The 9,582-nt window shown below is 45.4% G+C and overlaps 1 protein-coding gene across 1 annotated transcript; it reads left to right on the forward strand.

Moving 5' to 3' along the window:
* Positions 1-792: 792 nt before the first annotated feature.
* Positions 793-9,193, forward strand: LOC107186750. The gene is made up of 11 exons (XM_015574687.1): positions 793-974; positions 1,765-1,907; positions 2,849-3,022; positions 3,107-3,314; positions 3,403-3,527; positions 3,664-3,797; positions 3,874-4,139; positions 4,207-4,351; positions 4,416-7,334; positions 7,413-8,621; positions 8,710-9,193. The coding sequence occupies exons 1-11, from the start codon at positions 793-795 to the stop codon at positions 9,166-9,168; spliced, it is 5,964 nt and encodes a 1,987-aa protein (XP_015430173.1). The 3' UTR covers positions 9,169-9,193.
* Positions 9,194-9,582: the final 389 nt, after the last annotated feature.

A 9,582-nucleotide genomic window follows, 5' to 3' on the forward strand; every position in this document is an offset into this window, starting at 1 on the left:
GGAGGATTTTTAGGGGCGCGCCTCGTCGTTATAGCTCTTAATACCGATAGTAATACAATTACGAGTAATAATAAACAAAAGTGAATTAACCAGAATATGCGTTTATGTTATTTAGTTCTAAAAAAGGAAAAAACATGGGAAAAAATGTAATAAAAGTCAATCGTGTTACCAAATTCGACCGCCTGATGCTTCTTTCCCAGCCCCAATCTCCCTCGCGGAACGATTCAACGTTTTTCTTATCATAATGTATCGCATCATTGATTTGATATGAAAAAAAATATATTTTATCCTACATTCTTCGACTTGTTATTCCTCGTAGCGTCACTGCTTTTTCAATTTTGTCGTCGGTTCAGTGACACACCGTACGCTCACAGTGGTAGGGACTCCAAATCAAAGAGTTACATACAGAGAAAATCGGGTCAAGACGACACCACCTTTTTGTGGTGTCAAAACAATTGTTTCTTTTTCTTTGGAACGATTTCACGAGTTGACATGGAATAATCACAGTGGAATCCCAGCGATTCAAACGATGAATTTTGCTGTGCGTGCAAATAGCGCTCGTGCGACCAGTCAATTTTTTTTACTCAATCACCGATTTCGAAACCGGTAATCGAATCGCCCTCCCGCCGAGTGTCGCGCGTATATTTTCCCCGTAATCGTCCCACAGTAACGTGGAAAACCTTCGCGCGAGACGTTCCACGGATCCACGAGCACTTCTTCGATCCCTTTATCCGTGACATGGGAGAATTTCCAAAGTCTGAGATCTAAAAGGAAACGAACCGACGATCGAAAATGAAGCGTTACCTGCACGTTCTGCCTGTTTTATTTTTCCTGCACGTTCTCCACGCGAGTCGTTCGTTCGCAAACGAGTTGACGTTAACCATCGACTTCGAGAAGCCGGTCACGGTGACCGACGAGAAGTTTCTCAGTCTGACGGTCGACCCTGCGGCCCTGTTGCATGGAACTGTGCTAAGGTACGTACGTACGTAACACGTAATATTGAATTTATAACGGCAAGGTTCTCATATTGCCTCTACGCGTCACTCAGAGCTCGGCTTTCGCAGAGGCCTCGTGGAAACGGGCTGAATTCAATATTTTATACGATGCGCTTGTGACACGCCATTACGCGATGATTCACCTCGAGGGAAACACGCCTGAGATGGTGATAAAACGTAGACCACACGGTGGTCCGACATAAAGAATATACTTACAGTAAATCCGCGATGAGTGTTCGAAGGCTCCTCGGCACTGACAAGCAGAGGTTTTTATGATGTTTAACACAGTGATGGAGCTTGGAATACAGAAGCCAATGATATTTGTTTCAGCCACATATGGCCATTAGTTTATGAAATAGATATTTACTGTTCAATGCCGAGGAGTCTTCGAACACTCGTCGAGGATTTATTGTACTGTTTTTATTTCTCCACTTTTACAGCGGGGATTCTTTTTTAATGACCGGGTAGAAAGAAAAGCAGGAACATTTTTTTCCCAGTGTTGCACGCCAGTGACCGATGAAACGGATTCGAGAGATCGATTTAAAAGCAATCAATAAAACAGAGAGAGAGTCCCCAAACAGCAACAGACACACACACGAAATTCTAGCGCGCAACCTTTGAACGGGACACGCGATCCAATCTCGCCCGGGCGAAATGAAACGTGCGCATGGTTTTAATTTAAATTTCAACCGTCGAACGCCTTTCCCGTCGAACCTTTTTCCACAGTCGAGAGGCGGGGGGGATGATATTTTGGTTTCTACTATTTCAGCACGGATTTCGAGAGAAGCGTACGCTTGGCAAACGCTTTGAGCCCAGCGTATATTCGGCTGGCGGGGCCACGAGGTACGTTTTACCAAACCGATGGTCAAAGTTCACCGAACGACGAGAGAAATTCGAACGTTCTGTTCTCCGGTAAGCTTATCAATCCTTCGATTGTTTTTTCCTAACGAAACAACGGATAAATTTAAGTTCCTCTACTCACTACTGACATAACTATAAAACCACCCTGAAATGTTTCAATCCGTATGTATCCTGGTTAAAATAAAAACGAACCACTATTTCCACTAGGGAATACAATCTATCCTCACCTGAAGAAATATTATTTTTCAACACAATTTCAAACATGGCATACGTGATTCGTTTTTATAATCCCTCTAATTCCTCGAAGTCTACTATCTCTCTATCTCATTCGAAACACTCTGTATCGGACCTGGTCATTATCGCGGGTGAATTTCATCGTCGATGTAACAAACGCGGGTCTTGCACAAAGGGGCCGCACACGTCCGTTTGGAGGCAAAGTTGCGTTAACGCGGAAACGCATTACGCATCATCCAGGCTTCGTCATCGGCCAATTTCGCGCGGCCGATGTAGCATCATCTCGGCCAGTTGCAGAAACTGCCACAATTAAACCCTTCACAATAGTTCGTGCACGGTTGCGCGAGCCTGGTGCAGATTTCGGACCTGTGTGTGCATCGTGTTTCGAGAGAAAGAGAGAGAGAGAGAGAGAGAGAGAGAGAGAGAGAGAGAGAGAAGGCTGGTGAGCAAGGTTTATGTATACGGGATCTGCTCGTTTCGTGGCCCATCGACCACCTATCTCGGGATACAGCCAGGGCTGAATTTACCTCTGCGTTACTTCAGCCACTCGTGCTAATTACGTTCAAACCCAACAATCTTCGTTCCGAAGAGGCGCAAACACCGTCCGACGAGCTTAGTAATCCACCGTTCCGTCCGTCGTTTTCTCCCCAAAGTAATCCGTTACTTGAATCTTTCGGTTTGATACTCTATTCCAGCGATATCCATCGAAATTCAATGTTTCATTAAAATCTAAATAAAATGCCATTCATCTACCGTAGAGTCTGATTGGGTCCTCGTACATCATTGGGCGGAAAAAACGGGCCTGGATGTGATCGCTTCTATCTCACCTGAAAGCGTCGCGGAGGTACGCGATGGAAACTCCGAAAATGCGGTGCAGATTGTTTCTTTCAGCGATAAAATGGGTTTCAACGACAGCTGGCAATTAGGATACGGTAAACAATTGCAAATTTTTGGAATAGATACGCTGCTAGAAGCGTTCGATCGAATGAATCCACCTTCGTAATTTGATGTTCCAGAGTGTCAAACCAGGTGCAACGGGTCAGCCAGTGATCTCGCGAATCGCCTGGTGAATCTCCGGCAAATATTGAACGGATTTCCGAGATACTCGAACAGTATCATCGTCGGCCCCGATATCGTCGCTTACCGAACCAAAAAGCAGAGACAATACCTTCAAGACTATTTCAACGTCGCTGCTCCTGCGCTCTCAGCGATCACGTGGCACCCGTAATATTCTTTCAATTCTATCAATAAAATCCACGAATAGACGCTGTTCTATCGATTATACGCGGAACTTTGTTTAAACTCGTTTCAGCAATCTCGACACCATTACATTGGACGACAAAGGAGTTCTCATACACCCGGAAAATTTAGACAAAGATAAAAAGGATCTGTACAAAATTATTGGTCGTTTCGTGGAAAATCGACCGCTGTGGATCGGTAAGAAATTCCCTAACTAAGAGAGTTAAACACCCACGTCCTTTCATATTTTCTTATAATAATTACCGATCGAACCGACACCACCGTCATACGCGTTGTTTATCGCGTGTATAATATTTTTTCAATCGCTCGTCAGCCGAATCGGAACCAGAAGAATGCAAAAGCCTGTACTTCGGTGCTCTCGTGTTGGCAAGACGATTAGGAAACGCGGCTAAATCGAAGGTGGACGTTGTAATGAGGCAACCGGTGGATCTGACTCAGCCGAGTCCGGTAAGTTCGACTTAATTGTGAAACAAATTCACGGAACGATAATAATCGATCTCAGTCATACACGTATTGATTGCAGGACTACTGGGTGTCCTTGCTCCACAAAACTCTCGTCGGCCGTAAGGTATTTGACGCAATCATCCAAACCAACGACAAGAATGACGTACACTTCTATTGTCAATGCACAAAACCCTCTGACAGATCTGAAAAAGGTTCAATCACGGTTTTTGGGGTGAATCTAAGCCCCGAGGACATCGAGATCAATCTGAACGGTAAAAACATCACAACACTGCACGAATATGTTCTTTCGCCTGGTTTCGATGCGCCGAACAGAATGTTTTCCGAGTAAGTCCTTGAATTTCACGAGAATAAAATGATCTTTTCTACGATTTAATTGCATTCGTTGTCGCAGGAGTGTCCTATTGAACAACGAAACGCTGACTTTAATTAACGACGCGATTCCTGATATAAAACCAACGATTTTGAGTGATCCAAGGGGACTGGGGCTCGGTTTGTCCTCGGGTAGCATCGGTTTCTGGGTTCTTCCCGATCTTAATGTAGGTAGTCTCAATTACTTACTCTTTATTTACCGAAACCACGATAACGAGCCAAGTTTTATAGGTGAAATCGTGTATGGAAGCTCACGAAGCATCGGGAGACGACCCGGTTCAAGGTAACATTCACGACAACCAAGACGTGAAGATTCAAGTTACAAGATCCCTACGTGATCGCGAGAGTTCCCAAAGCGAGAGAAGGAAAGACAGAAACGAGTCACGATCGTCAAAAAGGTTGGACGCCAGAAACGAGCTAAAACGATTGAGGAACTTCGTCAGGACGAAACTAGAGGACCGCGACGACGAGGGCTCGTCCGCGGTAGAAATCAACAGGAACAGACGCGTGAAAAACACCAGAGAACGGGCAGAGGTTCGAGACGACACGAGGACCACATTGCAAGAATTCAAAGATCATTTCTCGCGGATCGTGCACCGAGCCAGATCGGGTGAAACCAGAACAGCGATTAAAGACTTGATCGACGGTGTGATTGGGGAATCGATGTCCTTAATATCGAAAATACAGAGCACCAGATCGCCCACAGCGGTGAAGGATTATTTAAAGTCCCTCCACGATCTCTTGAATCGCACAGCCTTGCTTGACTCGACCGACGATTCCGAAGCGATTGGAGGTCAAAGGGCGAAGAGGGCCAAGAGGAATCTCTTCGAAGAACGTTCGCTCAAGGGGGACAACTTTCTACGAAAACGATTCAGAATCGAGGATTTCAAGGAGCAGCATGCAAACGATCGAATGATTAATAGGAAAGAGAACGTCAGAAGTGCGATGGTGCAGCCAAGCGTTGCAGGATTGGGAGGCACCGACACCGAGGAGAACGCTTTCTACGGGTTCTTTAAGACAGAGCCTATTCAAGGTTTCCCAAAGGGCGATATGTTCTTCGCCACCGATGACTATCCACCGAATAACGACTACGATTACCCGAATACCCGGTTCAGCGATCAAGAAACTGGAATGAACCATCCGAAGAAGCATCCAACTGCGGATTACGGTGGCGTTGATGATGTTTGGACGAACGACGATGGAGATTATGGCTTCTACGAATCTCAAGGATACTTCGATAACCAGAGGGCGAACGATCGTATAGGCTCCTCTGAACTGTGGGAGGCCGAGACTTACGATCATCCGAGCAGTTATGGATCCAACGAAGAACTGCACGGGAATTGGGAGGTTCAACGAGACAAAGACAGTCAAAGTCGATCAACTGGCTACCGTGAATCTAATGTTTCCCCGTATTCTGGACTCAGCAAATCTCTCGCCCGACCCACCGTTAACAAACCGATTTCGAGCACGAGGGATGCTTCGAGCTTGAAAACAGACAGGGCATCGTTAACCGATCAGAAACCGAAGATTTCGTTCGACGATGCCGACAGTGAAAACAGACGATTCAAACGAAAAGGAACGGACCTATACGCCATATTTGATCAAGAGATGATCAACGAAGATGACGCGAATTCGAAGGACTGCGACTGCCGTGTCAATCGACACTCTGATCAGTGTAGCTGCCGACAGAAGAGGGACACCTCCGAATTTTCAGAATTCAAAACCGACATGGAAACTATTCCTGAAGAAGAAACATCTTCGAACGTCGAGGATGTCGTTCCAGACGCGCAAGAAGCCACGGATGTGGAAGTGTTTTCGGATTTGGTGGGTGAGCCTATAGAGGTGCTGGAATTACAGCCTGATTCAACCAACTGGATGATCGAACGCGAACCAACGCTGCCGGTGGAAAGTGAATCGAACTCGAATCTACAGGTGATTGCGAGTGAACCGGAAATTCTTCAAGTAGCGCCTCTTCATCCAGAAATCATCGAATCTTACGTGGTGTCTACGGATCCTCCGTCGATACCGATCTCTAACGAGGATAGTTTCGAATCTTCGTCAAAAACTTCCGTTAGACGCGAAGACAATACATTTTTTCGTAGACAGACCAAAGAAGAGGAGCCGACGATTGATAATCTCCAGGCTATTACGGGGTATACTCAGAGTCGCTTCGAGGATTCTACACCCGCGATCGATGAAGAGGCCGTGGAGAACGTCCAGAGGAAGAAAATCGAGGTATCGAGAACCGAAACTTCTGGCCCGACACTCGATCCAGCCACTTTATCAGCGGAAGATGCAATCGAGGAAAGACCCGAAAACGATTACGATAATGATAATATTACCAGAGGAGGTTCCAAAAGGCAAACGGATACCGAAACGTTTTCCGAAATACCTGAGAACACCGAAAAGGATCGTGAAAGTCCTGTAGTTGGCTTACGGAAGCTAGTTAAACCGAAAAAGCGAATCAACTATTCGTCGAAGAGGAAAAGCGTGTCGGTGAAGGCGTCGCCGTGGGAGACGCGGCTGATGGACCGAACGAAGGCACTGTTGTCTTTACGGAAGATGATCAACGAGAATAAAGGACTGAGGACGATGAAATTCGCCCCCAAAGTCGGATCGACGAGTAAACTTCGTGAACACCAGAGCAATCGATCGGATCAGACGGAGAAACTGAGGGACCGATTGAGAGACAGACGGGCGAAAGCATTGCAACAGAACAGAAAGAGAATCGTCGATGATGTGGACGAAGACGACGAAAATAGGAAACTGAAAAGACGGGAGGCTTGGGAGGCGATCAAAGACACTTACGTAGTGAAATCGAACGACCAGTCGACGGACGAGGCAAAAATTGTTCCCATCACCGAGATAATCAGACCACGTAATGTTCGCGAGAAGATTTTTTATCCCCCGAATCGACGGAGCTACTGCGATTCGGGTATTCTAGAGCACTCGAATCCAAAAAAACTGAGGAATAGGGTTATACAGATAAAAAATCTGATCGAGGACCAGGCTGCGAGGAGGGCAATATTTAGCAGTGATGGAGACGGAGATGATAGGTCTTACTATGCCTTGGTGGAAAGTTTGGAGAACCCACGAATATTCCACCACCGAGAACAACCGTTACAACACGAGGAAAAGAGCAACGTGCAGGTAATCGATAGCTTTTTTAATTTATATTACTGATAATTATAAAAGTTCTACTAACCTTTGTTCCTTCAATGTTTACAGATACTATCAGGATCCTCGGACTTCGACAGTATCGAGGATCTACCCGAAGACATGGCTTACCACGGAAAACTAGAAATCGCGGACGATCTCAACCAGATTGGGGAAGATTCGTACGATGATTCGGAGGAGCTACCAGGATATGAAGAAGTATACGTAATCGACCCTTCCAAGTACAGAGGAGGGGAGCCAGACCTGATACCGTACAGGCCAAGAGGAATAAATTCGAACAACATGTACGAAGTGTCGTGGCAGCCGATTCTGTACAAACTTCACCGTGCTCGTCAAACGGAGCATCAGAAACGCGAGAACAAGGCTGCAGGCTTAAACCCTCGAGAAATTTACACGAGTAGCGGAAGCGCTGGCGAACTGTTGAAGGTTTTGATAAACGCCCTGGACTCGTCGTCTGCCAGCGAACTTTTCAGGATTTTATCCAAGGAGAACGGGATTACCGATGAGAAACGAAATTCCATGCGTTCGATTATGAAACCGCCACCGATCGAAATCGAGGGGGGCGAGGTTAAACAGATCCAGCAGAGCGAGGAAAGCTTGGAGGAAGGACAATCCTCGGAGTCGTTTGACGTGCAGAATGGAAATTATGAAGATTCTTCTGTGGAGAAGGAAGCAAACATCGGGGAGAACAATTCTCAGGTTAATAATTTGGACGCGACAAAGGCAGTGAATATTCGAAATCGAAGAGATACGAGCGATCTCGTGAAGGGAAATGAAAAAGTTAAAGAGGCGCAACATAAGTCATCGGGGAATCGGATAAAAGGAAGCAGAAACAACGGAGACGATTCTGGAAGGGGTAAGGATACACCAGAACGCGTGAAAATGCTCGTTCCTTCGACGGTGAATGACGAGTATTCGACAGAAGTGGACGAGGAACCGATAATTGGCGCGAAATATCCGCAGGAGGATATATCAGGAGAATATCAGGATATATCGGACTCTGTGGAAAATAACTCAGAGTCGGAGAAAAGCGAGGAACGTGCGGATTACGTGGACGAAAATACGTCCGACCTGCTGCAATACTACAACACTGAAGCCGAGGTAGGGGACAGTGGCGAGGATAGGGTTGATTTGAAAGAGTTATTACATTCCGAGCGGCCCGAGGTATTCGTGGTGTTACCCTGGCCGAGAAAATTCAACAGACTCCGCAGACAGGCGCTGGATCAGGAGAAAACTGCAGAAAATGAAGGGATCGAGAAGGTAATTCGAAATATTAACTAACAAATATGTAATAAATAAGATATTAATCAGTTCTAATGCATCGGTTACTGACTTCTATTTCTTTTAGATGCAGCAATTAGAGGTGCAACGTCAGGAAGATGTTTCGAGTCCACGGATCCCAACCGACGACGGTATCGACGACGTGGAGAAGATGATGACAAAGAAGAAACCAGTCAAGAAATATTCGCAGACAGGGAGTCTGTTCAATTATATCACCGGGAAAAAGAATCTGAGGAAAACCGGCAAGGAGGATCTGCCCTCGTTCATAGAAGGAAGCATACCAAAGTTGCAGAACGTTGTGATTGACGGTTTGAAGAAGGCTCAGAATCTGACCGGGTCGGTGGAACGATTGATCGATGATTTAGACGAGAAGTTCAACAACGAGACATCGAACACAACCGATCGAACGGGTTCGGTTGATTCTGAACCAAACGCTGTCACCCAGAATGCCTTTCATCACGCGATAATGAACGTGAAGAAAGTTTTTATGTTATTCGGTGGAATCGCCCACGCGTTACGGGGATAATTTATACTAATTCAATGTAATTTATACGAACACATTATGTAAATTATAATATGGAATTTTATACTTTATGTATTTTTTTAAATATTGAGTAAAATAAATACTATCTTAAAAGACATAGATACTCTTCAATTCGATGACAATACAAGCCTCAACCCCTTCCCAGGATCACCAACCCCTTCCAGGAACTCCCGAACATAAATTTCGTGGTCCATGAATAGAATGTATACAGAAACAATGAATAGAAATAGATAACGATTAAAATTCATAGAACATTTATCTCTGCTGGAATGAAGTTCGAATGGTAGATATTAGATATGCACAAGAACTCATTCGACATTTGTTTTCATTTTCAGTGTCCCACATAGCGTGAAATATATACACGACAAGGTGATACACATGTATTACGACACGAAC

Source organism: Dufourea novaeangliae, unplaced genomic scaffold, assembly GCF_001272555.1.
Source record: "Dufourea novaeangliae isolate 0120121106 unplaced genomic scaffold, ASM127255v1 scaffold92, whole genome shotgun sequence".
Lineage (NCBI taxonomy): Eukaryota > Metazoa > Arthropoda > Insecta > Hymenoptera > Halictidae > Dufourea > Dufourea novaeangliae.

Bases quoted from the DNA above. Each gene is read 5' to 3' on its own strand.
- LOC107186750 (XM_015574687.1), top strand. From the start codon at position 793: ATGAAGCGTTACCTGCACGTTCTGCCTGTTTTATTTTTCCTGCACGTT. The intron at 3,528-3,663 runs GTAAGAAATTCC...ATCGCTCGTCAG, and splicing joins AAATCGACCGCTGTGGATCG to CCGAATCGGAACCAGAAGAA. The intron at 8,622-8,709 runs GTAATTCGAAAT...TATTTCTTTTAG, and splicing joins AAAATGAAGGGATCGAGAAG to ATGCAGCAATTAGAGGTGCA.